Source organism: Penicillium angulare (genome assembly GCF_028827245.1).
Source record: "Penicillium angulare strain IBT 27051 chromosome Unknown utg000008l_segment0_segment0, whole genome shotgun sequence".
Taxonomy (NCBI): Eukaryota; Fungi; Ascomycota; class Eurotiomycetes; order Eurotiales; family Aspergillaceae; genus Penicillium; species Penicillium angulare.
In genome coordinates, this window is record NW_026623167.1 from 1,836,679 (window position 1) to 1,863,716 (window position 27,038).

At 46.5% G+C, this 27,038-nt stretch overlaps 12 protein-coding genes across 12 annotated transcripts; 7 read left to right on the forward strand and 5 right to left on the reverse strand.

Moving 5' to 3' along the window:
* Positions 1-52: 52 nt before the first annotated feature.
* Positions 53-920, forward strand: N7478_011349 (non-canonical purine NTP pyrophosphatase; the record flags this gene model as incomplete). The annotated part of the gene is made up of 6 exons (XM_056927563.1): positions 53-223; positions 280-353; positions 414-558; positions 611-647; positions 730-791; positions 852-920. 6 exons carry the CDS (start codon positions 53-55, stop codon positions 918-920), a joined length of 558 nt encoding a protein of 185 aa, XP_056774611.1.
* Positions 921-1,049: 129 nt separating this feature from the next.
* N7478_011350 (nucleoside triphosphates FAP7) lies at positions 1,050-1,835 on the reverse strand (the record flags this gene model as incomplete). Its single annotated transcript, XM_056927564.1, has 3 exons — positions 1,050-1,251; positions 1,321-1,469; positions 1,653-1,835. 3 exons carry the CDS (start codon positions 1,833-1,835, stop codon positions 1,050-1,052), a joined length of 534 nt encoding a protein of 177 aa, XP_056774612.1.
* An 871-nt stretch (positions 1,836-2,706) lies between these two features.
* Positions 2,707-4,292, reverse strand: N7478_011351 (C78 family peptidase; the record flags this gene model as incomplete). The annotated part of the gene is made up of 5 exons (XM_056927565.1): positions 2,707-2,915; positions 2,970-3,124; positions 3,176-3,201; positions 3,273-3,740; positions 3,798-4,292. The coding sequence occupies 5 exons, from the start codon at positions 4,290-4,292 to the stop codon at positions 2,707-2,709; spliced, it is 1,353 nt and encodes a 450-aa protein (XP_056774613.1).
* Positions 4,293-4,842: 550 nt separating this feature from the next.
* Positions 4,843-6,226, reverse strand: N7478_011352 (dihydrodipicolinate synthase family protein; the record flags this gene model as incomplete). The annotated part of the gene is made up of 8 exons (XM_056927566.1): positions 4,843-4,982; positions 5,034-5,347; positions 5,408-5,520; positions 5,581-5,683; positions 5,735-5,883; positions 5,933-5,973; positions 6,033-6,053; positions 6,112-6,226. The coding sequence occupies 8 exons, from the start codon at positions 6,224-6,226 to the stop codon at positions 4,843-4,845; spliced, it is 996 nt and encodes a 331-aa protein (XP_056774614.1).
* A 350-nt stretch (positions 6,227-6,576) lies between these two features.
* Positions 6,577-9,278, forward strand: N7478_011353 (Amino acid/polyamine transporter I; the record flags this gene model as incomplete). The annotated part of the gene is made up of 18 exons (XM_056927567.1): positions 6,577-6,591; positions 6,672-6,764; positions 6,819-6,829; positions 6,883-6,910; positions 6,961-7,065; positions 7,127-7,236; positions 7,300-7,307; positions 7,357-7,490; positions 7,542-7,607; positions 7,663-7,789; positions 7,849-7,884; positions 7,937-8,007; positions 8,250-8,333; positions 8,390-8,645; positions 8,704-8,850; positions 8,908-8,961; positions 9,018-9,175; positions 9,234-9,278. The coding sequence occupies 18 exons, from the start codon at positions 6,577-6,579 to the stop codon at positions 9,276-9,278; spliced, it is 1,548 nt and encodes a 515-aa protein (XP_056774615.1).
* A 684-nt stretch (positions 9,279-9,962) lies between these two features.
* On the forward strand, positions 9,963-14,908 carry N7478_011354 (uncharacterized protein; the record flags this gene model as incomplete). The annotated part of the gene is made up of 19 exons (XM_056927568.1): positions 9,963-10,014; positions 10,069-10,436; positions 10,484-10,526; positions 10,600-10,626; positions 10,683-10,801; positions 10,852-10,947; positions 11,012-11,106; positions 11,159-11,462; positions 11,518-11,577; positions 11,637-11,703; positions 11,761-11,855; positions 12,623-13,053; positions 13,112-13,255; positions 13,312-13,833; positions 13,897-13,935; positions 13,995-14,014; positions 14,065-14,111; positions 14,168-14,498; positions 14,565-14,908. 19 exons carry the CDS (start codon positions 9,963-9,965, stop codon positions 14,906-14,908), a joined length of 3,204 nt encoding a protein of 1,067 aa, XP_056774616.1.
* A 113-nt stretch (positions 14,909-15,021) lies between these two features.
* Positions 15,022-15,453, reverse strand: N7478_011355 (uncharacterized protein; the record flags this gene model as incomplete). The annotated part of the gene is made up of 1 exon (XM_056927569.1): positions 15,022-15,453. The coding sequence occupies one exon, from the start codon at positions 15,451-15,453 to the stop codon at positions 15,022-15,024; it is 432 nt and encodes a 143-aa protein (XP_056774617.1).
* A 245-nt stretch (positions 15,454-15,698) lies between these two features.
* On the forward strand, positions 15,699-17,032 carry N7478_011356 (TauD/TfdA dioxygenase family protein; the record flags this gene model as incomplete). Its single annotated transcript, XM_056927570.1, has 7 exons — positions 15,699-15,872; positions 15,926-16,098; positions 16,150-16,171; positions 16,285-16,439; positions 16,499-16,721; positions 16,779-16,834; positions 16,888-17,032. The coding sequence occupies 7 exons, from the start codon at positions 15,699-15,701 to the stop codon at positions 17,030-17,032; spliced, it is 948 nt and encodes a 315-aa protein (XP_056774618.1).
* A 1,418-nt stretch (positions 17,033-18,450) lies between these two features.
* Positions 18,451-20,329, forward strand: N7478_011357 (aspartate kinase; the record flags this gene model as incomplete). Its single annotated transcript, XM_056927571.1, has 4 exons — positions 18,451-18,572; positions 18,674-18,754; positions 18,864-20,113; positions 20,232-20,329. The coding sequence occupies 4 exons, from the start codon at positions 18,451-18,453 to the stop codon at positions 20,327-20,329; spliced, it is 1,551 nt and encodes a 516-aa protein (XP_056774619.1).
* Positions 20,330-22,275: 1,946 nt separating this feature from the next.
* On the forward strand, positions 22,276-24,396 carry N7478_011358 (forkhead box transcription factor; the record flags this gene model as incomplete). Its single annotated transcript, XM_056927572.1, has 1 exon — positions 22,276-24,396. The coding sequence occupies one exon, from the start codon at positions 22,276-22,278 to the stop codon at positions 24,394-24,396; it is 2,121 nt and encodes a 706-aa protein (XP_056774620.1).
* A 1,077-nt stretch (positions 24,397-25,473) lies between these two features.
* On the reverse strand, positions 25,474-25,947 carry N7478_011359 (BUD31 family protein; the record flags this gene model as incomplete). Its single annotated transcript, XM_056927573.1, has 3 exons — positions 25,474-25,482; positions 25,516-25,646; positions 25,776-25,947. The coding sequence occupies 3 exons, from the start codon at positions 25,945-25,947 to the stop codon at positions 25,474-25,476; spliced, it is 312 nt and encodes a 103-aa protein (XP_056774621.1).
* Positions 25,948-26,249: 302 nt separating this feature from the next.
* Positions 26,250-26,638, forward strand: N7478_011360 (Tim10/DDP family zinc finger protein; the record flags this gene model as incomplete). Its single annotated transcript, XM_056927574.1, has 2 exons — positions 26,250-26,355; positions 26,472-26,638. The coding sequence occupies 2 exons, from the start codon at positions 26,250-26,252 to the stop codon at positions 26,636-26,638; spliced, it is 273 nt and encodes a 90-aa protein (XP_056774622.1).
* Positions 26,639-27,038: the final 400 nt, after the last annotated feature.

Consider the following 27,038-nt stretch of genomic DNA (forward strand, 5'->3'; position numbering starts at 1 on the left):
CATTTTTATCCTACAATTGACCATCCCACTTTCTCCGCAAAAATAGCCCAGTATGACTTTAACCAAACTCAACTTCATCACAGGCAACAAGAATAAGCTCTCCGAAGTGCGAGCTATTCTCGGCAATGTGGTTGAAGTTGAAAATCAAGAGGTGGATGTTCCAGAAATCCAGGGTACGATCGAGGAGATCGCGAAGGAGAAAGCTCGACGAGCAGCTGAAGCGGTATATTTGATACACTATGAGCCCGGGCTTTGAATAGTACTAAAATGCTTTCATAGATCAATGGTCCTGCTCTGACGGAGGATACGGCGCTAGAGTTCCATGCGCTGAAGGGCTTGCCTGGTCCATACATGTGAGCACCAGCATATGGAATTGAAGTACTCAAATATTAATGCTAATTGGTACCGTGCAGCAAATCCTTCATGGAATCTGTTGGCCATGATGGTTTGAACAGGATGCTTGATGGGTTTGAGGACCGGACGGCCGAGGCTGTGTGCACCTTTGCTTTCTGTCGGGCTCCTGGTGCCGAGCCGATCTTATTCCAGGGACGCACCGAGGTGAGTAATGCTATGTTGATTACAATAGATTAGAAGCTGACAATGTATATAGGGCAAGATTGTACGACCTCGAGGTCCTACCAACTTTGGTAAGTCTTTATTTCTATCTTACTACCCAGTATATGGGGTTATATACAGCTTGGTGTCATATACTGACTGAACATTGTACAGGCTGGGATCCCATCTTCGAGTACGAGGGTCAGACATACGCCGAAATGGATAAAGAGGCAAAGGTAACTATTTTTGACGAGCCTTACGCATAACCAATTGTTATGATCTAACGCCTCTACTAGAACCTGATCTCCCACCGGTACAAAGCTCTGGTTAAGTTCCAGAAATGGTTGGCAGAAGGTCAACAGTGAAAAATAAACCTTGGGGTATATATAGATGATCTATGTAGCGCAGTTGGTAGATCATAAATGAGAAACATTGAACAAGATCGAAAGAAAACATCAGCTCATTATTTCCACACCGTAGCGACATTGTATTATTTAATCCGCATCTTCAGCATGTTGCTTCTTCCAGTTATCGATCCATTGTGTAATCCTGGCGCAGTTGGTGTCCACATCGTCGTCTTTTTCACTGTTCAATTCCACCACAACTTCCTCGTCGAATGCTTCGCGGGCTTCCTCGAGAAGAACACCAAAGATCTCCGCATCTAGGTTCTCTTGTAGCTTGTCTTCGTGGTAATTCCTAAGGTAACAAATGTCAATAGTCTATTACATTTCGATGGCGCGTATATCTCGGAGAAAAGATCCATACCTGGAAGCAAGACGATCGTAGTGGACAGAGGTAGAGGGGCAGCGGAGGACCACGACAAGATCAATCCAAGACTTGGGGAACAGATCGCAGGCATGCCAATCAATCAAATATCCACCCTGCAGTACTTCATCCTCAATAGCATCTAGTAACTAAAAATTGAAGAGTGAATCAGCATAATTCCAAATTCCGAACAACGACAAGCCGAGCGCAAAGTTGCCTGAACCCCACATCGCAAAACCCCGCGGAGAAAAAAGAAACGAAAAAGAACGGAGGCAATAACGACAAGAAAGAATCAGAGCTATGAGCTCGGATAACTAGGGATAAATAAATACCTTGTCTTCATCAACAACCCAGCTCTTCCGCTCTTCATCGAATGTTTCGTAGCAGTCGCGATCTTTGGCAACCTGGTTCACGGAGAGGTGCTTCAATCCGATCTCCTGCGCCAGCTGCTCACAGTGGACGGTCTTGCCCACCCCGGGAGTACCGGTAATAATGACATTCGGAGAGGACCGCATCATATGATCGAGATTAATCAACGTTTGGGAGAAGCAATGGAGCAAAGAACCAAAAAGATTGATGATTGCCTCTGGATAAAATTATTCGGACTAACTAACCGTGGACCCGCTTATCTTATCGGGACATGGGAACTATAGAATTATCCCTTCTTCACTCTTCCAATTCTACCCAATTTTTCTCTGGGGAACAACGTGTCTTATAGTTGACGAGATACAAGAAGTGCTCTATATAATGCTGTACATAAATCATATTCCTATATAGCCAATAATCCATTCTCGAGATTAAAAAATGAAGATCAAAAAAGGGATGGGCGAGGATCGAACTCGCGACCCCGTGATAGCTTGCCGAAAATTGCAATCACGTGCTCTACCACTGAGCTACCGTCCCGGTTTGTATTAGTAAGCATTCACATTGACATCTGGATATATGCACACATGCAATTCTATACACAATTATGTAGACATGTAGAGTATAGACCTAGCTGTCTATGTGTAGGTAGCTGAACGGTGATCTACCTAAAGCGAGGATATTGAAAAGCTTTAGAAGCATCTTATATAAAGCTTACCTCGCGAATGTATAATGTGTAGATACAGAGCACATTTTGGGAACGACGCGGAAAAGAAAAAGGCACATTCAAATGATAGGATATAGTTCATGCATAAAAGAAAATGGAAGAAGATAATGTTCCGTAGGCTGATAGATGCCTTTCATAATAACCTCAACTCATATGGAACAGGAACTTGTAAACAGGTGATTCCATAAGTTTATGTATCCGCAACGGAAGCTGCATTGCTGGGATACAGCCTATCATGAAACCCATCCCCAAACATTAGCAAGAAGCCCATAGCAAATAGCAACAGTAACAAACACTCACCGGAGAAGCTCAAATATTTTGTACTTTTGGAGGTAGGATGCGCCTCTGCGATACGCTTTCAATAAACGGGCAGGATTGTCAGATCGGGCAGACGTCCCAATGAGACGTAGCATAGCAGGTGAAGTTTTGAACATTGGATCAAAAACCAGTAGATTGGCAGTGCCATTATCGCGAATCTCAAATCCAATAATGGTCATGGAGTGTCCTAACTAGGTCAGAGATTGGTATCCATCGACGCAAGGAAAGAACTCCCACATACCTTGATGTTGGAAATAGATTGGTGGTAAATCTGTCACAAAGACTCTCCTCTCGTCTTCCAGGGAATTATTTTGTCGAAAGTACGTAGCGACCTCCATGTATAGCGAATCATATGCTCGATACTTATCGCTCTCGCTTAGACTGCTAGCCTCACATCTACAGGAGATGTCAGTCATGAATAGATTGCACAGCCAGGTCCAAACTTACGGGATCTCAAGACTCTTGAACAGTGCCTGTGCCTATTGCAATATTAGTGTCTGAAGCAAGAAAATATATTTCTTGACCCTGTAGGGAAAGGGCTTACCTCTGGAGTTCCAATGAACTTTCGTGTGCCGCGGATTCCTCCGGTCTCAGTCCTCCCGGTACTGTTAAATCCCATGTCCCAAGCACGTTCAATCTTGTCTTGTAACTCTAGAATTGTCGGACCCCCTTCAGAAAAATGCTCATGTCCTGGTCGTTGTGTTTTCCTGATATAAGAAACAAGCATTTGGATGTTTCGATATCCACAGAACCCACCCTCGCGGGACATCTTACAGATATGGCGGACTTTGGGCGAGCAAAGAAAGGCACGCTGAACAGAGCTGTCTTGCTCACAGAGCTTAGCGATAGTAGGGATCAGATTATCGGTTTCATTCTCCACTGTAGTATGACGGGCAAGCTTGCCGTCTGTTGTGATCTGAGTTTGTTTCGTGGCGCGCCCGCCCTTCTCCAGCATCCTTTTCAGCCATGAAGGCATCTTCTTTTCGTGGGCGTGGGGACCCAGCTCGGATCTCTGAGATACATGTCAGTATGAGCAGTATGTAGTTAAGATCTAGTTCAGGTCACTCACCCCTAGACGCTTCACACCGTCCGGGCCCACTGTTCCGGGAGGACTCCGCGCACGAGCTGGTTTTGAAGAATTTGCACGTGTGAAGTCTCTGTCCATACCTCTTTTGCCACATTTCTTTGCAGATGTCAGGTCAAATTTATCGTCATCTTGGTCAGATGGTAGATCGTAATCACTGGAGAAATATCCCGCATTTGGGGGAGACTGGATCGATCCATTCTCATCTAGCGCAACACCCTCTGCGACATGAAGATCAATATGCGTGGATATCTCAGCAGATGTGATTATCTCCCCACAGCTATATGGGCATTCCACATATTGATCTGTTGAGTCGCTGTCCATTGGAGGCAGTGGTGATGTCGACCTGGTGAAATGGAGTGGGGATTCTGACTCAGGGACCCCATTTTCCGGGTGACAGAAGTTGATGTGCTGCTCTACGAAGCTAGCATCTGGATCAGAGAAGGGACAAAAGGGGCAAGACGGGTGATCGTCGCTCATCTCCCTCCTTAGCTGGCAGTTTCAGCCAAGTGAACAAGCTGGCCGAAGAGAAAGAAAATGTTTGCAGTGTGGCGGGAACCGATTTGGGTGGCAGAAATCCTGGCTGTGGGGTTATTTGCTTTAATCCCTGTTATTGAGTAGGGTGGTAAACCGTAAACTGTCCACTATTAGATGTTCTCCAGGGAAAGGAATATCATGGTGCCTGACATTAGTTCACTGAGGCTGTGGCCGCTGCTGGACCCACTTTTCCCGGTATGTTTATTCGTGGCACCAACTCCAGCCATAATTACAACGCTTTATATATAGACCCTATCAATTGATATGTAAATACAGTAACATACTAGTACATTTTGCTTCACCCCTGGAGAATTGCGTGATCGTACCTCACATCAAAAATTACCAGCTAGATCAGATCAATGAATTCAGACTATATACAAAATTACTTCTTTTAACTTTCTGCAAATCTCGTCCGTAGAATCTAGTCAAGCACAGTTTCAAATAAGGATAGTTATGGTATTTTGCGCACAGTATGTGTCTCTTTGTAAATCATCTACGCTTCCATCAACTTTCGCTCGAGCTGAAGCATTTCTTCCAAAACAATCATGAACTGCTCTCCTTCGGTATTCTTCAGTGGAAGAAGAGGTCTTCGGGGTGCGATACCATATCCATGCATTTTATTTAATGCGTATTCTGAGCACAGGGTCAGTATATGATCACAAACAGTCTGGAAAAGTAACTGACTCATCGCGCGGATACCACCAGGAACAGCAGCTACATCGGCTCGAGAGAGAATTGCCTGTATCTCTTTGGTTTCTTTGACCTCCTCCTTGGTCGGAGAAGGAGTGTTGAGCAACGCCCAAAGTCTCATGGAGGCCACTGGAGCAAAATTAGGTATGCCACTTACAGTCCCATGGCCTCCACATTGCATCCATGGCGTTAGATCTGCAATGAGTCCGTCAAGCATAAGAAAGGGAAACTTTCTTTTGCTCGAGATAGACGGGTCCTCGGAAATAGCAGCATTCAGACGAAGCAACTTGGCAATGCTGCCACCGCATCTGTTTGTAAGTTAGTGGAGAGCAGAACAAGGCCAACCGATCTACTCCAGATCTACTCACGTTAGTTTGACACCGCACAGATTGGGCGCCTGCTGCATGACTGCACGAATAACTTCCGATGAGATATCCTGACCACCGGCATTCGCTGGGAAATTGTACAGCAAAATTGGTATCTGTGACTAGGTCAATGATACTGTAAGAGAGGTCGCATCTATTCTCGCTTGATAACTCACTGGTGAGCCTTCACATATATCAATAAAGTATTGAAGAACTTGTTCTTGGTCGGCGATGAGACTTGCAGCATAATAAGCAGGTAGTATCACCATCCCGGCATCTCTACTCTTAGTTAGAACGAGATTCAAACAATTCAAACCCGGTAAGACTTACGCTCCCGCTTCTGCTGCTGCACGTGCCAAGTTAATTGTCTCTCTCGTGCTCGAGCCGCCCACTCCAGCCACTATCGGCGTTGACTGGAGCCCAGCTTCATCTAAAGTAACACGGATGAAGCGAATGAGAGCCGTTCGCTCATCGAAGCTCTATTTCCATTAAGAACTGCAATCAAGGCATTTAGATTGGGTAGCTTACCAAATGACATGCCTCTCCCAGCGAACCAGCACATACTGGGACTTTTTGAGAGTGGAAATTAATCAGTAGTTGGCTTTGCATTCAGCCTGCGATAACTTACCCATGCCCTTGGTGGCCAAATCTGCGAACATCGCCGTTAGATGAGTTTGTTCAGTATTAGTATTGAAAATGGAGCGTACTGAGAAGATGTTTCTTGTAGTAATCATAGTCGACTTCCTGATTGTCGTCGAAAAAGGTGGGCAGCGGCGCATAGACTCCGGGTCGCAACACCCGTGTTGGGAACGAATCCACCATGGTCACAAATTGTCGTCGAAGGAACAAACCTTCGTCGTGAGTGATATCGTATAACACTTTAGCTTTTCTCTGGATTTGCCTCTGCTCGCATAGGAATGCCTTCTCTACTTATCAGTCGGCCCCCACGGCATCCAGCCCGATGGAGTCTGATAAGCAATTGCGGGAAGGCTCCGATGCACCCGCGCCGTTATCAGTTCCAAGATTGGCCTACGGGAGAAGCGATAGGAGGTTTAAGTTTAGGGCTATCTATGTATTGAATGAGTCGAGAGCTAGATAAATCCACCCAATGCCTCATTTTCCCTAATGTTGAGTCCATGCTCACTTTGTCATTCGATTACATCAATACCGATATGATACAGGACGAGGTATGTGCCAACCTGCAGGCGAACTATCAATCAGGGCGAGACCTTTTTGTATTAATCAAGTTGCAACTCTGAAGAAAAAGCAGGATATGGGCTTCGCTGCCAATGAAGTCTCCTTTGAGAATGGGACATCAGAGAACAAAGACCTCAATCATGATCTCCAGCGGACGCTTAAGGTACCATTTAAATCCCAGTCCTAGGGTTTCGTGAAGCTAACTGATCACACTCAGCCGCGTCATTTGTGAGTGCTGAAGTGTTTCGATCTCAGACTTGTCTAATAGCTAATGATATAAGACAAATGATTGCAATTGGAGGTGTCATTGTGAGTGATTCAAGCTACCTCCAGATTCCACCTATTCTTACACTAGTCAGGGTACTGGTCTCTTCTTGGGAACGGGCAGTGATTTGCAAAATGGTGGTCCTGCAGGTTTGCTTCTTGGCTACTGCATCATGGCTTCACTTTTGTTCTCGGTAATGGTAAGATTTGCAATAACCTCCTCGCAGCCGCGTATTCAACTAGCCTGACACTCGTTGTTAGACTGCTCTTGGCGAAATGGTCTCCCAATTTCCCATGGCGGGAGGCCAGTTTGCTCTTGCTAGTCGTTTTAATTCTCCAGAGCTGGGATTTGCCATGGGAATTGTGTTTTGGTATAAGTAATCAGATACCAAACCCCATTCTCTGTCTATAGGTCTTAACAAATCTTTTTTTAGCTACATCAGTACGAATCTCCAGTCCACCGAACTGACCTACAATTCTGATTCTCCCAGTTGTTTTGCCGGCCGAGATTTCTGCTGCCGCTGTACTCATCACCTACTGGACCCCAGCAGGACAGACAGATTCCACCTGCACCACTGGTATCTGCAATAATGCTATGTGGGTAGGACTTATGTTGATTGTTGTCGTATGTGACCCTAGTTCCGCTGAAGCGCTCTGTGATGTTGACTTTCAATAGTTCCTTGTCAATTATGCTGGAACCCGTGTGTTCGGCGAGATGGAGTTTTGGTTCTGTTCGATAAAAGTACTATCTTCTGCTCTTTAATCCGAAATACAACAGGCATCTGACAAAAAAGCAGGTCTTGACAATCATCGGTCTCATTATCTCAGGTATTATCATCAGTGCTGGTGGTGGCCCGACTCACGAAGCTATTGGGTTTAAGTTTTGGAATGAAACTGGTGGCTTCCAACAGTATCAAGATATTGGTGAGCCACATCCTAGAAATTTGGAGATCCATGCAATAACTAACATATTTTCATGGCAGGTGGTGCTAAGGGGCGCTTCCTTGGCTTTTTCAGCGGTAGGAGAGTATAAATACACCGTACCTTGCCCCTTTGCTGACAACTTCGCAGTACTAATCAATGCGGCATTTGCCTTCATTGGATCTGAAATCACAGCAATCGCGGCAGCTGAAACCTCCAACGTACGTGCTCTATATAATGTAACATTTTCGAATAGATCTGACTTCGGTACTTTTCATAGCCCCAAAAGAACGTTCCCCGGGCCATCAAGAGCGTCTGGATAAGACTTGTTCTTTGTGAGTTTCCTTTGTCCGATTTAATAATGCCCATACTGATATTAGCAACACGCAGTTTATATTTGCAGTGCTTTTTTAGTAAGATTGCTTGTATTGAACGTGTCCAGACTCTCAACTAACGACATTAGATTGGACTGCTTGTCTCCCCATCAGACCCGTCTCTTGACCTCTCTTCGACAGCAGCAAAAAGTCCCTTTGTCATCGCAATTGTTGTGAGTAATAAGTCATTCCTCTCAACTACAATTAGTGGCTGATGAATTGGGGAAAGAATGCCGGCATCCCCGCTTTGCCATCAATAGTCAACGCTGCCCTCCTTATCAGTGCATGGTCTGCTGGAATCGCTGATCTCTTTGTCTCTACGCGTACACTGTACGGACTCGCTGTGAAAGGGCATGTCCCCAAGATTTTTTTGAAGACCCGTAAAGATGGCTTCCCTTGGGTTTGTTTTCTGTTCTGTGCAGTATTCGCTTTACTCTCCTTCATGGCTGCCGCTTCGGGAGAAGCGGGCACAGTCTTCGGATATTGTAAGGGCAAACCCTTTTCATCAAGAGCTGGTTAGGTTTTAAGGCTAATTATGCAAAGTTTCGAATATGACCGCCATGTGTGGCATGGTCTCGTGGACCGGTATTCTGTGGACCAGCATTCGCTGGCACAAAGGTTTGAAGATGCAGGGCATTGACCGCAAGACTTTGCCATATAGGGCCCCTTTGCAGCCCTATCTGTCTTACTGTAAGTATCCCAATGACATCGGGCATTTGGAATCTTTCTAACTGTTGATACTCTTAGATGGAATCGTAATTACTACCATGGTTATGATTTTTGGTGGCTTCAGTTCCTTCAGTGAGTGCAACTGATCACTATATCTGTTTGATCGGCGTTACTAACTTTCGATCAAGTCCATTCCTTTGATGTCTCTTCGTTCATTACCACATATTTCCCTCTCCCATTCTTCGCCGTGCTTTACTTTGGCTACAAGTTCTGGAATAAATCGAAGATGATTGGCTATACTGAGATGGATTTTGTGACTGGTTCTTCGGTTGCAATACCCGACGACGTAAGTGATGCACTCAGATTGGTGCTGCAAGTTATGTTACTAATACTCGACGGTTTAGAAACTGCCCAAGAGCACTTGGAAAAAGATCTCCGAGAATATCTGAGAAGCATCAAGTGTTTTTCTTTGGTGATAGTGGACGGGACATGTATAGTGGTATTTGTAACCAGAATATTTGCAGCAGATAGTATGTAATTGAATATAATTTCATTCTCAATGCTCGGCTAAAAGGCTAAGGGTGTCCTCGTTGCCATACGATAGACATGTGTGCAAGATATAGTTCCCCAGATAGTACTATTTAGTTAGCCAAAGCCTTGACCAATTCAAAACGGCCAGATAAGGGCCCGGGCGGATCCTCCTTATCTCCATCACGATTCAACAGCCATGATAAGACGCGGCAACAGCCCGATCGGCTGACAGGCCGCATGGGCCGTAAATTCAACAGCGCTATAATTAATCGCACTGACCCTTACCGTGCTCTATATCCGTAACCCCCAACATGGCCAAAATGTTTGATTTAATTATCATAAATGCAGTCATTGTTACTGCCAGTGATATTAGGTACCCAGCTTCCAAAGTTGACCATATTTGAGGTAGTTCAATGAAGCTGATCTAATAAAGTGCATGTTGTATCGGCGTTAAAAATGGAAAGATACGCGCTCTGGTTGACTCGTTCGCTGACGACCAATTATCTGGGGCGGAAGTCATAGATGCTGAGTATGTCGCAGTTAGAGCTTCATGAAGAGAAAGACGATTTAACCCGTTCTTTGTGTGCAGAGGGGCCTATGTAATGCCTGGAGGCATTGATGCCCATGTCCACTTATGCCAAGATTTAAAGACCGGTATGTTATCAAGTTAAAATGTGCAACTTTTGATCCTGACAAAGTTTTCAACAGGACCGCATGGCCTTGGGGGAGAGTGCGCCGACAATTTTGAAACAGGGTCCCTAAGTGCTATTGCTGGTGGAACAACAACTATTATCACCTTTGCAACTCAAACTCGTGCGGAAGAGGACCGCAGTTTGCTCAAGGTAGTTGAAACATACAATTTTATGGCTGAAGAAACAGGTTCCTATGCAGATTATGGATTCCATATTATCATCGTCCGGAATGACCAGGATATTCTCAAAAATGAGCTTCCAGTTCTGGTCAAAGACTGGGGGATCAGTAGTTGCAAGCTCTTCCTGACCTACGAGACCCAGCGGCTGACCGACTCGCAACTGTTGGATGTAATGTTTGAAGCTAGGAAGAATGCCATAACTACGGTGTGTTGTTTCAGTGCCTTGGAATATAAGCCATGCTAATCTTGCAGATGATACATGCTGAGAATGGTGATATGATTCAGTGGCTCACAGGTAAAAAAAAACAAAAAACAGAAACCACGGCTGAGGATCAATATTGATCAGAATGAAGCTGATAGAGATATAGGAAAGCTCGAGGAAAAAGGCATGGTCGGTATGTGCTCATGGAAACACCTTGTCCAATTACAGATCCTTGCTAAGACTAATCAGCGCCTTACTACCACGCTTTATCACGACCCCCGATTGTCGAAGGGGAAGCCACAACGCGAGCAATCGCTCTTGCACAGCTGATTCAAAACCCCATTCTGTTTGTCCATGTTGGATCAGTAGTATGTTGACATCGACTATCCAAATGGGAATTTGTTACTGATGGAAGTAGCTCGGTGCAGCCAACGTCCGCCGAGCACAAACAATGGGACTGCCTGTTTATGCCGAAACATGTCCTCAGTATTTCCATCTGACCTGGAATGACCTAGTAAGTATCCCTGTTCATAAGCAAAAGTGGAACTGAGTGGCCTATTTACTAAGTTGATTTATAGAAACGCTTTCATTCGCCCACCTGTTTTGAAAATAGCAAGATGATTTGCTCTCCACCACCACCACCGAGTACTTCGGATCATGAACAACTTTTTGTGTAAAGTCGAAATCCTCTCTCGCTGAAGAATGAAATACTAACCAACTAAAAGTGGCCTCTCAAATGGTACATTTACCATCTACTCCTCCGATCATTGCCCATTCCGTTATGACCACCCCCACGGAAAGCCCTCGGGTGTCCTTGAACATCCTGAGAGCATGGAAGATGAGACAACCAGCGATGGCCAGGACCTGAAGAACTTATTGGAGCGGAAGCAGGGTGCATTCAAATTCATTCCAAATGGGATCCCTGGCGTGGAGACAAGACTGCCCTTGCTCTATACCGGGGCGCTAGCAACTGGTCGCATCAGTCCCCAGAGATTTGTGGAGTTGACGTCCACCAACCCAGCAAAATTGGTAAGCATAAGATTGAAACGATCCGAAGTTAATTGTGTATTGAACTGGCGTACAGTATGGACTATATCCCAAGAAAGGCGCGTTGATGCCAGGATCCGACGCAGATTTTGTGATTGTAAGAGACCACGCTTGCAAGCAATATGGAAATCTGTTAACCATTCATTGCAACTCTAGTGGCACCCGGAAAAAACTTTTACACCATTCCGTCTACATAACTCTATGCTGCATCATAATGTCGACTGTGAGTGGTATAGGTCTAATTCTTGATGTATAGTGAAGCTAACCGAGTTCCCTGTAGACACTCCCTATGAAGGAATGGAGTTCGTCAACTGGCCTCGGTATACAATTCTTCGGGGTAAGGTGATGTGGGCAAACGGCAGGGTAGTGGGCAAGGTACGGGACGGACAGTATTTAAAGCGTGGGCCAAGCAAATTAAGCCATAAATCCCCCCGTAGTGACAAAGATCCCTACCGCGTGGCGAATTGGCTATATGAATAGCGGCAACATGGCCTACAACGTGGAAAGAATGAGTATCTGACAAAGGTGCTTTAAGCTCTCCATTATCCATATTTTATAATCAAATTCAAGACTTAGAGCCATTTACTGCATTGTTGATCCAGCCAAACGATGTCACTACCCGTGGACAGTATAGAAGTATAGATCAGCCAATCAGGGCTCCGATTGCTTATCAGCCACGCGAAGATAGAGCCCGATAAAGCCCGATAAGCCGCCTACTCGTAATAGTAGCGTTGGGATATCCCTCCAACGTTGATGGATCTTCGAATGCTTCCTCTCCGTTCTTGTCCGGTACACTCGATTCAGTATGTTGGCTCATGTTCCGACCAGATTACCAATCGACAATCCTAACTCAGATGATGAGCACCCGGCCAAGGTGCGCCGCATTTCTCGTGCCTGCTTACAGGTAGGGCATTATCTCTCAAGTGCTACAATGGTCCCATCTGCAATCAACCAATAACAAGTCCTTGAAATTTAGTGTCGCGCTAGGAAGCAACGATGCTTGCCATCCTCCCTGGCAGCCGATCTGCAGGCTCCATGCAAGCGATGTCAGAAATTGTCTATCACTTGTTCCTTTGAAACCGACCGACCACCCTCTATAGATGTGACACAAAGTCCATCACGCTTGGCGCAGTTGGTTGTAGAGCTCCACGCGCAGTAAAGTCAACCGTATTGATATCGAGAAGACAGAAGCTGAGATATTCAACAGAGTTAATCATCATGAAGCCCGAATTCGCGAACTAGAAAGAGGTTCTTTGCTAGGCGAGCCGGGTTTGCCGGACAAGATGAAGAATGGAACTACCAAACCAGAAAACAACAGCCTGATCGCCGAGAGCCCGCAACAATCAGTCTCGCCAAGCCAAACTGGCGCATCTCGTACTCCTGGATCAGCAGTGGATGGCATTGATTTGGGCGCACCCATTGCAACGCTTCGATCACTAGGCGCGCTGGCAACGGACGAATCAAAAACTGAATATGAGCCGACTTTCTTGGCGAAGCCAAGATTTGTCAACACTTTTGATCCCATATCCCAGGGCCTGCTTTCAGTACACGAGTCGCAACGTGCGATTGATATGTGCGTATTTCTCAGCTCTAATTCGACAAACCGAACTTGGACTGATTCCAACGTCCAGATTCTTCCAACACTGTCATCCTTCAGCCCCCGTGCTTGACGAAGACATTTGTTACTCGTGGAATGAACCGGATCGCCACTCCCCAACCTTGATTCTGGCGATATGCTCAGTTGGAACACGATTTTGGAATAATCACATTCGACAGTGAGTCGACCCCATCCAAATACCCGAGCAGACTAGCAAGGACTCATCGCCTAAAGAAGAGCATCAAGGGATGCTAGTCATCCGAGCTTCAACAATCTCACACACTTGCTCGATAAGGCAGTCTCCAGACTGCTTCTCCGGCCTACCCCGTCAGATGTGACCCTGGACTCTATCAGGGTGCTTCTTCTCTATGCTCAGTGGATGCCTTCCGCTCGAGAGGATGAAGATGACCTTGACAGCGGTGAGAATTTGTCTCGCTCACCCAGTAGTCGATACAACGAGATCAGTGCTTGGGCTGTTCTGGGGCTAGCGTTACGATATGCCACTCTGCTGGGTCTCGAGCGGTCAGCTATAGAACCATTTCGTGAGAACACCAAGAATCCTTCCAACTACGACGTGAGTCGGCTGCGAGTATGGTATAATCTACTTACCTGCAACTTCAATTTAATGCTCACCTCAGGTCTTCCTGCGTCGGTTGATCCGGCCTTGTCGGTACAGGTTGCCCAGAGCTTCAGCTCACACAGCAAGACACAGTACCCCGGGGACGTTCGGGTGACTGCACTTGTGGAGCTCGTGGGGTTTGTCTATCGAGCGATGTGCAGTTGCGGCGATATTTCGGGGCGTCGTTTGCGGGCACATAGTCTCCAGAAGTTGAACAAGGAATTGGATTCATGGGAGAGGTAAACGTTGTATTCCTCTACTTCAAAGACAAAGCATTGTTGCTAACTGGCCTGACTAGAACCTGGTTTCCTATCTTGCGTATGTTAGTGTCAATTTTAGCATCATTTTATATTACTGACCACCGTCAGGAAACACCGAATCTCAACATAACCAACTTCCGTTCAACTCTCTTCGAGTACGTCGAAGCTTTTTGTATAAAAAGAACTTCTTTTCAACTGACAACGGCCATAGTGGTATCGACTTTCCTTAAACAGCGCCTCTCTTGCACCATTACTCTCTGCCGCATCACAACCGCCGGAAGACTCAATACAGGTCACACTCCGCCACCCACTAGAAATTAGCGTGACAGCATCAGCACAAATGATACTGTCCTTATCAACCTACGGGGCAGACTATGTCTGGCGACTGGATTCACAGAGTCCCTCAAGCTTCCCGGATGGCCCTTTACATGCCGATCCCGGGTCCATCGGTCGACTTTACTATGCTGTGGACTCAACCTGGATTTCATATACGTTTGCAGCGACATTCTTAGTTATTTGCTACATGAGAGGCATTATTGATGGTCAGGACTCCAGTCAATGTTATTATTTGGGTAATGCTCCATGTCTAACTCCGATTCCATGAAAAGAAAACCTTCAGATATTCCTCCATACTGAAAGCCTCCACACCAACACCACGCGCCTTCCCTCATCTTCCTGTGCGATTTTGACCAGACTCCTCCATCTTGTCCTGGAGATATTCGATGGTGTCTGTCCGACCGCGGCTTTCCATTTCGCTCGTGACTTTCAAGGCATTGTTCGCTATGCCACTTCTCTTGTCATTGTATCTGACCACGACAATACCCAGACTACCGAAGAAGTGAACGAGCTGGCATTCCAGTCTCTTCTGGAATTCATGAATGATTCCGGCGTGGACTGGGCAGGAAGCCTTCTCGGCGAAACAGGCGACTTCACCGAATGGAACATGAACTGAATGTTTGCCGCGTAAAAATGCTTATAGCTTGATTGACCGAGGATTTCTATATATTATACTTGTGATTAGTTCCCACTTGCTTCTTTGATATCATGTTCTTTTCAGATTTCCATTTACTTCTCTTCCTCGATCAATTCAAACAACACGTCCTGAGCACCCTTCCAAAGAACCAATTCCCCAAGGGCACGAAGGTTCTCATTCCCTTCAATGATCGTCAAGAAGTGATTAGCAGCTAGTGAGCCCATCTTGCTTGCAAAAGAGACGCCGCCGTAGCAGAAGAGAAACTCGGTTTCGGAAATACCCCCCGGGTATAAGAGAATCTGGCCGGAAGCCGGATGAGATGTATGGTTTTCAAAGGGAATACCGAAGTCGGTCTCGCCCAACGGAATCCACATTGCCTCTCCGCTCCATCGTACATGGATGAGTTTCTGGCGATATGGGAGGAGTGAAACGAAGAGCTCGACCGTTTTGGGCGCAGCCGACTCGAAATTCGCAAGGAATTGGTACGGGCCAGCAGTGATGCGGACGGTCTTTGCAATTGTCATCCTCGTCTACAGAGAATTTGATTGCACTCGAGCGTTGTAGAAAGCACGCTTCGCTATGCTATGACTGACGCCGTTATCTATGTACTCGGACTCATCGGCTGCGGGCCGCACGGCTATCAAGCCGCGTATAGGCAATCTTATCACCACCCTACTGAGTCCGAGCTTTAAGAGAACCTTTAAAGGTTACTGATTGCACTTTTGATAACATCGGTTGGGAATGTATCTCCATCATGTCTTTAGATCACATGTACATTCGCCAATACGAGCATACCTGCCCTCCCCGGACAGGTTGCGCTGACGTTATCCAAGAAGGCTCGCTCAGCATCAAGCCAGTCTTCCAGTCGGAAGATAGCTCTTTCGGTGCTGAAGTTTTTGGAGTTGATTGGAGCGAGCCTATTTCGGACACTATTGTGGCTCAGGTCAGTCATTGATTCGTATTTTGGGATAAAAATCCGACTAACAATATATCAAGCTGATCGCTTTGCAAGACAAGTATGGAGTATTGATTTTTCGGGAAACAGGTTTGGACAATGCTCGTCACATTGCGTTCTCACAAAAACTTGGCGACAAGCTTGAAATCAATCCTTTCTTCTATGGACGTGAGAACGACCGCCTGGGGGAGCCATTATTATTCGATGTGGCCAAGTAAGTCACGAGTCGAACACCATACAGTTCTACGGTCTAATACAAGTATAGTATCGAGTTGGATGGCTCGTTGGTAAAATTAAACAGTCGTCGCTATCATCACAGTTTGGGAAATGCATTGTGGCATACAGTAAGGGCGAAAAATCATCGGGGGTCCAAATAAATATATCTGACTAGTCTTTCCAGGACTCTTCATATCATCAACAACGCTCAAAATATTCAATTCTTCTCTCCCATGTGGAGGGTGGATCTTGGACTCACTTTGCAGACATGCGCCGGGCCTACAGTGATCTTCCCCAGGCCACGAAAGATCAGATTGAGGACCTTGTAATTGAGCATGAGTGTGTATTCTCCTAGCCCAATCATTCTATCTAGAATTCGCGCTAACAGGGCTAACTAGCCTTTGGCATTCTCGAAAACTAGCATCGCCGGCTGTATTCGGCAAGCCCCTACCTCATGAACTGGCAGCAAAGCCACCAGCATTTCACCGACTTGTACAAGTAGCCCCCGATGGTCGCAAAACATTGTATCTCGCAGCCCATGCTAAGCGAGTCTTGGGCATGGATTTGGAAAGGAGTCAGAAGCTGATTTGGGAGCTTATTGGCCATTGCACGCAGTCCAAGGTATATGGCTCATTTCCAACTTGTCGTTGGACGCTGCTAACTGATCTGTCTTTGAAGTATGTTTTTAGTATGGAGTGGGTGTCTGCCGGTGACATGGTGTGGTGGGATAATCGGTAAGGCTGCAAACGTTTCGCTTGGATTGAGGCATTACTGATGATATCTTCAGACAATCTATGCATCGTGCTAATCCTTACACTGAACATATGACGGCAAGAGATGTGCGTCGCTCTACGATTTTGGATGACGGATCGTTGGCATTTGGTGCTACTTTGGAAGAGCAAGCAGCCGCGGAAAAAGGTGGCGTCAATTGACATACTTCACTTATCTGTATGGATCGATATCCTTACCAGCATGAATGCAATATTTCACCTGGTCAAAGCTAAAAAATATATTTAGCATTAATGTTTGCTTCTTCATTCTGTGGAGCCTAATAATAACTGTATAAAGCTGGAAGTATATCACACTGGATATACATATTTATCGCTCTCGGGTAGTCTTGACTCTTATTGCGAGGCCTAACTACCTATCTTCCCGGTACATAAGAATAGCATTGATCACTGGCAATGAGAATAGAATATCATCTGTAATTCTTTCCCCCGCCTAATAAAGTATTTTTCTTGATCCGAGGTGACAGGATGAGTGTGCATCCATGCGCGGCGGTGAGCCCAGCGGTGCATTCTGCCCGCCCTCTGTAGTTAGCTAGTGAGAGATGGGAGGAAAGGCTTCCTCCCACCACCACCATACCGCGGCAGAATACAGTCGTATCTTCCTTCGTTTCTGTCACTACGTACATGATAACGCATGCCCATAGCGCCCATCACGAGGTTCTTATTCAAGCTAGATTAGTCTGTGCTACATGCGTAGCACATGTACTATACCGCCTCCGAGTCTGGCCACAAATCTGAATAGTCTTCGAATTACCGCCAAACTCTTTAAGGGCTTCATCGGTGTAATACCATCACACGTAAGCTAAGCCCCGAGCCAAATTACATTTATTTACTGTTTTATCTTGTTTTGAGAGACGAGGCGTATTTCGGAGACTATTCAATTTTGTCACCAGAGGGGGTCTACATATATACTTAGGTATATACTTAGGTATATGGCTGTGTATATCTGAATGGCCTAGGCAAGTATAATATAGTGCCCAGGTACATAGAGTGGAGCCGTCTGCATCGGGGAAACTCGATGGAAAGGTCCGGGAGAAATGTTTACCCTATTGATTTGAGTCACCGAAATAGGGTTCGGCACAGATAAAGGCTCCGATGTTTTTCCATTTGGTAGATTTGTAGATTTTGTAAATTTTGCAAATTTTGGTTCTAAGAGTGAATTTGTGTAGAGTGTACCTTTTCTCTAAAGTACTCCAGGTTACATTTATATATACACTGAGGTACATAGATGCATTTCAAGGTACATAGCACTACGTGCATGCCCAACGTCATCGGGTCAAATGGCGTGATCCGAGTATGAAAGCACTCTGATTGGCCACAACCCTCCGACATCGTTAGTTCCTGAACAGCGAAAAAGCGGAAAAACCCAATTCGGAAGGGACGAGGGGCGCTTAGTCATGTCCGGATTTTGACTCATACAAAGTTTGAATTAAAAAATAAAAATTTAAAATAAAAAAAATATGTTATTGCCGCATATGGCCCACTCCCCCCCTCCGCTTTCGCTTCTTTCCCCTCCATTGTGATTCTTATGTTGTCTTTCTTTCTCTGAAGTCGATACGGCCATGGCTTCCCTTAATGCAGATTCTGTGCCTGCTCCGGCCTTACATAGCAATTGGGTTGTGCAAAAGTTTGGCGGTACCAGCGTCGGCAAGTTTGCGCTCAATATCATTGAGCAAGTGGTGCTGTATGTTCATTTGGTTCCATGTTGGCAGCTCGATCGCCAGATAGAGGGATCCCAGAAGAAAGAAACCAGAGAGCAGAAACTAATTACATTTGACCATCTAGACCGAGTCTCGTTGATAGTCGAGTTGCCGTGGTCTGCTCGGCGAGAAGCAATTCTACCAAAGCAGAGGGCACCACCAACCGGTGAGTCACGACCGTACTTTCTTTCAAGGTTGACTTGACCTCGAGAGATCACAATACTACTAGTATACAAATCAACGCAGAACATATCCTAACCATCCCGCTCGATCAGATTACTCCGCGCCGCACGAGATGCCGAAAACTCGCAATCCCGGCACTATGAATCACTCATCGAGGCCGTCCGCCTGGAGCACGTGCAAGTGGTCCAGGAACAATTAAAGTCTGTCGACCTCAAGGAACAAGTCGTGGCCGATATAAATGGAGAATGTGAGCGTGTCCTCAAGGTCCTCGAGGCCGCCCAGACCTTGGGAGAGATCAGTTCTCGTTGCATCGATAAAGTGATGAGTACTGGTGAAAAATTAAGCTGTCGTCTCATGGCCGCCTTCCTGCAGGATCGGGGAGTTGATTCACAATACGTGGATCTGGCCGATATAATTGATTTCCCCATTGGCAGCCATGGCCTAGACCAGACCTTTTATAATAGCTTAGCCACCAATCTTGGGAAAAAGATCGAGGCATGCGGACATCGTGTACCTGTGGTGACCGGATACTTTGGCACTATCCCCGGTGGTTTACTCGACCAGGTGGGCCGTGGTTACACCGATTTATGCGCAGCCCTCGTGGCAGTGGGAACCCACGCCAAAGAGCTTCAGGTATGGAAAGAAGTGGATGGCATCTTCACCGCAGACCCTCGCAAAGTGCCCACTGCTCGCCTTCTCCCGACCATCACCCCGGCTGAAGCAGCTGAATTGACCTTCTATGGATCCGAGGTTATTCACCCCTTCACCATGGAACAGGTTATTCGAGCAAAGATCCCCATTCGCATCAAGAACGTGATGAACCCCAGGAATCGCGGTACCATCATCTTCCCCGACAGTGTCGCGGAACTCGACCGACACACCCCGGGCCATGACCCGCGATTGTTCCGCACCCGCAGTGCCAGCATGATGCAGAAACCGAAGCGGCCCACAGCGGTCACTATTAAGCATAACATCCTGGTGATCAACGTTCATTCGAACAAGCGGTCATTATCCCATGGTTTCTTTGCCGGAATTTTCTCCGTGCTGGACAAGTGGCGCCTTTCAATTGATCTGATTTCCACCAGCGAGGTCCATGTGTCCATGGCCTTACATTCGGAGATGCCCTTATTAAATGGCAATGGGCGCGATGATTACCAAGTCATTGACGATGACTTGAAGGGCGCATTGAACGACTTGAGCAAGTACGGCATGGTGGATATCATCCCCGACATGGCCATTCTCAGTCTAGTCGGCAAACAGATGAAGAATATGATTGGAGTGGCCGGGCGCATGTTCACTACGCTCGGCGAGAACAACGTCAATATCGAGATGATCTCGCAAGGTGAGTCAATGATTGAGATCCCCTCTTCCTCCTCCCCACATTGACACCCACCTCCAACACCCCCCTCACATGATATGGCCCTTGAAACTGACCAGCACCTTTTCTTTCCCCCCTGCAGGTGCAAGTGAAATCAACATCTCGTGTGTCATTGAAGAACGCGACGCGGATCGTGCCCTGAATATCATTCACACCAGCATGTTCACCTTTCTAGAATAGAGCGTTTCAGTCGCGGACGTGCATTGTCATTTGAGATATCCCTTCCGGTGCTTTTTTTCTTCTTTTTTTTCCGGGTTATATTTTCATCCCCGTTTTATTATATTTCGGCCTCTCATATGTTCTTCCCCCCTTTTTCTCTATGGGATTTTCTTTTTCTTTTTGCGGGTGATAGTAAAAAGTTGGCGTGCATTAGCGCCCCCTTCACTGCTTCGGGGTTTACTCGGTCTTGGTCTACTTAGGGGGAGTCCCCAGGGCTTACTCCGAACTTCCGAACATCTTCGTGATATACACCCGATACACCATGATGGACCTCATGTTGTGTTCATTTTAACTTATTTTATTTTTTTGACTCACTGCATGGGATTGGCGTTTTGCGCAGCAATTTATAGAAGTGTTTCATGATTGAGAAAAAAGCGTCTCATATATGTTATGTCATTATATCTATGAACCTTTAAATCTATGTGATCTCTGCAAGGGCATTTTTCCTCTTCCTGAATAATTCCTGAATAGTTCGTATATGAGAATCCGAGGGACCCTCGAGGCGATCATTGAATATGACCGACAGAGTGCACGGGGATTATTCTAGGAGACCAATGGTGGGCGATCAAGGGATAAGGGCGACGCAGCCACCGTCTCAGATGTTACATCCTGCATGCCAGACAGGCGGGAGTTGATTCCGGACAGGAACAAGAAGATCCCGGGGGACATCGGAGTACAAAGAGCGGTATTAGATGAGTTACTGTACGTATGTACATGTAGAGAATAGAAAAAGTAAGATTCGAAGCACGAAGTGTTGATAAATATTCGGATTGAATCTCACCCAGTCGATTCCCGTATACACCGTATAAAACTCAAAAATGCGCATCAGGTTTTGTACACTTCATCCGGTGGAGCCTTTTGCTATTAGCGTTGCAGGAGACTACCACCAACTACCAACGGGAGCCACATTATTACGTCGATCAATGGTCGATTAGCATGCCGAGCAAGGGCCAATCCCTGTATCCAGCCTGCATCATCCACTCTGGTATTGTCAGACAATTACTGGATATATTACCACAATACAAGTACTAAAACGCGCGACGCGTGAAGAGGTATACCACCCCATTACCTGTATCGATCGAAGTACCAAGCCTCACCCCAATCTCTAGGATCAAGCATCTATCATCCTCCTCTTCCCCCCCACCTCTCCAGGGCTCCAAATGATCTTTTTGAGTTGAACCTCTGCTTTCCAAAAAGGTTGTCTCTGTACACTGGTGATAAAGACGGGAGACAAAAGGGACCTGACGTCCAGCTCTAGGAAACATTTCCTCGTTTGGCCTGTCTTCTCTCTTTCTTTCTTTCTCTCCTCTTGCCTCTAATTTGAAATCTCCATCCACACCAAAATTGAACAAAGAACTTTTGAACAAAGAATCCCTTCCATCAACTGCCCTAATCGTCTGAACCGTGACCCTTTTGATCTTTTTTGTCGCCATTGACTGGTGAATCTTGATCTACCCATCTGTTCCTTCCGCCTGGAAATTCTGTATTCTTCCAACCCCATCTTTATTTCGTCTCGAAGAGGAAGTGCTCGTGGTGATTTCCTGCAAGTTGCCTTGATTCGCTCTCGGCTCATATTGGACGTGTCTGAGCCGTCTTAGCGCCTTGTGGCCCAACGATTACGATTTCCAACTAGTCGCGCTGCATGACGGCCTGAGGCTGACTGATCTTCATCCTCTTTGGCTTTCTGATTGGTCCAACAAGAAGTCCTTGACAGCCAGATCCCTCGGCGCTGACCCCATCGGCTGCGCTGTCCCCGACTTTTGCGTACCGCACTCCTGCACCCGGAGAAAGTAGAGCGATTCGTGCTGAACGTCTGAAAAAAAGAAAAAGAGAGTGTTTACGACGCGTCATATGGTCCCTATCGGTGACTTGTGACGTCCATTTCTCTGTTCTGTCTATCAAAGACTATGGGATCGACGCGTCCGGCGCCCGTCGCGCACAATTCCCCGACTCTGGGCCCATTTGCAAATCAATCCATTAAATCGCAGCCCCGTCTTCAACCTTCACCGCTACCACTTCAACCCATCGAAAACTCATTCCAGCCGTTGTCTCGGGGCCCGCACAGGCCATCGCCGACAAAAGGTGTGCCCACACAGGGTACGCACCCTGGGCGAAAACTCGGTTTCGTCCCTATCTCTGCCCCGGCGCCTCCCATGTTTACCACCGACTCCCCCACGAAGAAACCATCCTTCCCCATTTACTCTCAACCCTCGATGCCACAGTCTGCTCTCTTCACCACTTTCTCCAGTGTTAATCCCGAATCTGCAAAGGAGAACCTCAACCCCGAGGATCCATCCAATGGCAGCTTTGCTGACTTTCCGGAACCTTCATATGATACTAAGCTTCCCATGAAGCGAACCCTCATGGATGCCGCTCCATTAAGAGAGCGCTCCGTCAAGAGGCAAAAGCGCGAAGAAGCACCATTACATCACTTGCCCGAACCCCATGAAATGCCTCCAATTGAAGATGACGGTACCAAGCCGCCATATAGTTACGCGACATTGATTGGGATGTCCATTCTCCGTGCGCCTAATCGCCGCCTTACACTGGCACAGATCTACAAGTGGATATCCGACACATTCTCCTACTATAAAAACAGTGATCCGGGCTGGCAAAACAGCATTCGACACAACCTCAGCTTAAACAAGGCGTTCATCAAACAAGAGCGACCCAAGGATGACCCTGGCAAGGGCAACTACTGGGCAATTGAACCTGGCATGGAGATTCAGTTCCTCAAGGACAAGCAAGTGCGACGTGCAACCATGTCTAGCTTGCCTCTCCCTGCAGTTCCTCAACGTGACCTCATCCCTCAACCGCAAAGCTCAGCGACAACGACATGGATGGTTCCTCCGCAACTCACCCAACAAGCCCCACCTCCCAAGGTCTCCTCACAAAATGTGGACTTGTCTTCCGATGCCACTCTACCAGCATCTGACCCTGCTTTGCAAGATGATGCAGATGAGGTCGTTCCCATCAATGTGCACCATACAACGAGACCAATGCGCTCATCGCCACCACAGAATATCCGCTCTTCCCCTCCAATCGCACCCCCTCGCTTCGCTCGCCAGGGAACTCCTCCTACCCCTACTCAAGCTGGGCCCACACCAGCCCCTCGTCCACGAAAGCGCAAGTCGATACAGATGAATGATTCCGGCTACTTCTCATCTCTTGAATCATCTGCATTAAGGCCGAATAAGGCTAGCCACATTCTCACATCCGACCTTGACATTGAGCCCCCGCGCATTAAGCGTGGTCGTGCTGAAGAGGAAATTGCGCGAATCCGCAGTTCATCTCACGACATCAGTCCTGGTCAGCCCGTTACTCGAAAAGAGCACAAGACTCTCGTGGGGTCTTCGCCGCTTCGAGGGGAATATGTCAGTATGCTACCACCGCCATTGACTCCTATGATCAAGTTCAAGAAGCCAGCCAAGCCTCCGCCATCAGTTTCCCCAAACACAAACTTGCGCAACCATCGGCGCAAGATTCAACAAATGGTGAACTCACCAATTAAGCACTTGGGGCTAACAGACGACGATTTGCCTTGGAGTCCTGCCTTCAACCTCCATGATGAATCTTATACGCCTCATGATCATTTCCACACCAGCTTTGACATTTTCGCAGAACCAGGCCCTGAGCACATGTCATCAGCTGCATATGGTTCTCCCGAGAAACGTTCTGTGAAGCGCCAACGGACTGACAGCGGAAACACGGCTCTCGCTGATATCACTTCAGTCAGCGTAAACAGTCGTGCTGGTATTCCGTCTCTCACGAGGTCCAAGTCGGCTATTTTCCCAGACTCCCCGTCCAAGCTCCCCGAGATTGGACGTCTTAGCGACACCAACCAAGATGACTTCTTCTCCTTCCACCTTTTTGACGAGAGCAATGATAGTTCTGGCGAAGTGGACGGTGTTGATCTTCTGCAAGGATTCCAGAAAATTGGAGGACCTGCTAAAGACGACATGCTGAAACCGAAGGCATTGCACCCTCGTCCTGGATTGAGTAGTCGCAGCAACACTACTCTGTTTTGAAAGGTCAAAACCTCCCCTTGGAGATTTGACTTTGAATGTTTATGATTTACTTAAACCATGGGGTACCAAGAGTGACCCCGTCCCATACATGCGTTGTTTAGGTTCCGGTGTTTTTTGTTATTGTGTTTGAACCAGTGTTTATTCTTCTTTGAGTGCCTTTCCACTGGATGTAACCCCATTTTGTTTATCCGTTGTTTTCCTCGCCCCTTTTTGCTTTTTTTTCTTCTATTCCTTCTCTTTATTATTGCGTTCTGGACCACGGAGTTGGTACTTTCTGGATGTTACCAGGTTTCGGTTGGGTGGTGTTTTCGTTTGGGAGTTCTTGGGCTGCGCTATGACGCCGGTTCTAATTGTTCCTTTTACCACCGAGCCCAGGATGGCCTGGTCACGACCTTAATGATGATGCTAAGATGTACATGAGCAAGCGATGGTTTTCATGATTCGGGATTATTGGGGTTGTGATTTTATCTTTTTACGGACACCCTGCGAGAAAAACAGGCAACATGGGAGGCGCTATGGATTAGTGTAGCACAATTTGATTTTGAAATGTTTGATTACTAGTATACCTATCTACTGTCTACTTGTCTACCAAGCTGTAATTCTTCTTTCTTCTTCCTCTCTGGTAATATCGATGGGTATCTGATTGACTGATTTAATGTCGTGAACAAGATAATAAAGAATGGAAAAGAAAAGAAACTAGAATAGAAAATGGCATCAATGCAAAGACCCAAACGCCACCATGGTACATAACCCAAAATCAAAATATGAGAGTAGAGCTGGATAGAAATGATTTTTCATGTCCATCCATCCTCGATGTAGTCTTCCTCACGTCATATCCTGCTTTTTATTTTGTTTTGTTCTCCCAACACTCCCAAGGTTCCCTCCTAATCACTGCTTCCACAGCCCCGGCATCCACAGCTGACACATTGAATGTTCTCCCCATCTTTAAGTTGGGCTTTGGGCACTCGGCAGATGCAGGTCGAATTGAAATTGGTCTCTTTCGTCTGGACACAACGGAGACAACACAACTAAGTTACAAAAGAAAGTTAGTAAGCTTCCCTCCAATACGATGTCGTATTATGCCCGCTAGAAACAAAAAGAAAATAAAAGTTGACGAACCTTCTCATAACCCTGCTTCTTCCACTTAGCAATCAGGTTTGCATCGGCATATTTGTTCTTCAGCAGCCAGTCATATAACTGCTTTGAGATGGCTTCTTTCTCATAGTAGAGATCGTAGATGTATCGTGAACCTAAGTAACGAAGAAAAAATAATTAGCGTCAATTTTCTGGAACATGGTCCTCATTTTGGCAGGGACAGGAGGGGCAAACTGCAAGTGTTGCGTTGCGCTGAGTTGAGTTACGTTGCGTTCTGTACTTACGTTGGTGACTGATTTGAAAGATAGGCCAAAGTACCTCGTACTTCTTCTTTCCTTCATGAGGCTCATTCTCGGCATCCTTCATCTTATTACTGAACTCCAGCAAGGTATCTTCTATGTCGTCGAAGCCGGCTGGCGGCGGTTTGCGATTGCGGGCGCTGCGAATAGGCGGCATGATGTCGGTGTTGACTATATGTAGAGACTCGAGGACAGAAAAACAGAAAAACAGAGACCCCCGCGATCCTTTGAGCAGAAGACGAAAAGAAAGGGAACAAGGAAGAAAGCTGGGGAGAGGAATAGGTAAGAGTAATCGACATTGTCAACGCCGCATGAATCGTCATTTTTGTGCCGACTGTCACCGCCTTCGATTTTGCGTTGCTGCACTTCAGCTTTCTATTCATCATATACAATATACGGTTCTCGGCTCCTCTTACCTTCCACCTATCATATACTTTGTTCTCAACTTTAGTCTTCGAAATGGACCCTCAGACTCAGCTGGAGCTCTCTAAGCTCAACGATGCCGATAAGAAGGAGCTCAATCAGATCCTAGCCAATGAGGCGCAGAAGTCCAACATCCAGCAGAGTAAGTTGCAGCACTCGATCGGACCCGATACCAGATCAACGAGACAATTGATTTCATACGACATACTTAATGAATTGGTTCAATTCGATGAGACTAATTCATACTTTCAACAATAGTGGTTCACCAGCTTAACGACGTTTGCTGGAAGAAGTGCGTCACCGGCAGAATCACCTCCAAGACTCTCGACCGCAACGAAGAGGCCTGCGCAGCTAACTGCGTTGACCGCTGGATGGACACTCAAATGGGTATCCTAAAGCAACTCGAGAACATGCGTGGTCACTAAGCTATGCCATGCTAAACGACATAATTCCCGATCCCCTTCCATCGCTTCATCCGCTTTCGCCATTCCTCCTACATCTCGTGCTTTGGATCTAATTCAATCCACTACAACTATCTCCGCTTCTAGCAGTGGCCCATGTACTTAATCCATGTTGGAATAGTGGATTTGTGTTTCTGCTGTGGATATGTTTTCATTGTTCCGATTCTGTCGTGACGGTGCATGTGCATACCGGGACTTACTTGAGTTAGGTTGAGATGCGCTGCGGTATGAGTCGCCTGTATACTAGAGTTAAAATGAATGAGTTCCTGTGTATAGTTATGTTTCTTTTTTCTTCTTCTTTTATTACATGGATCTTGTGCTTTCTTTTGGCTTATTTCAAGATAGGAATGGCCGGGTTAGTTGT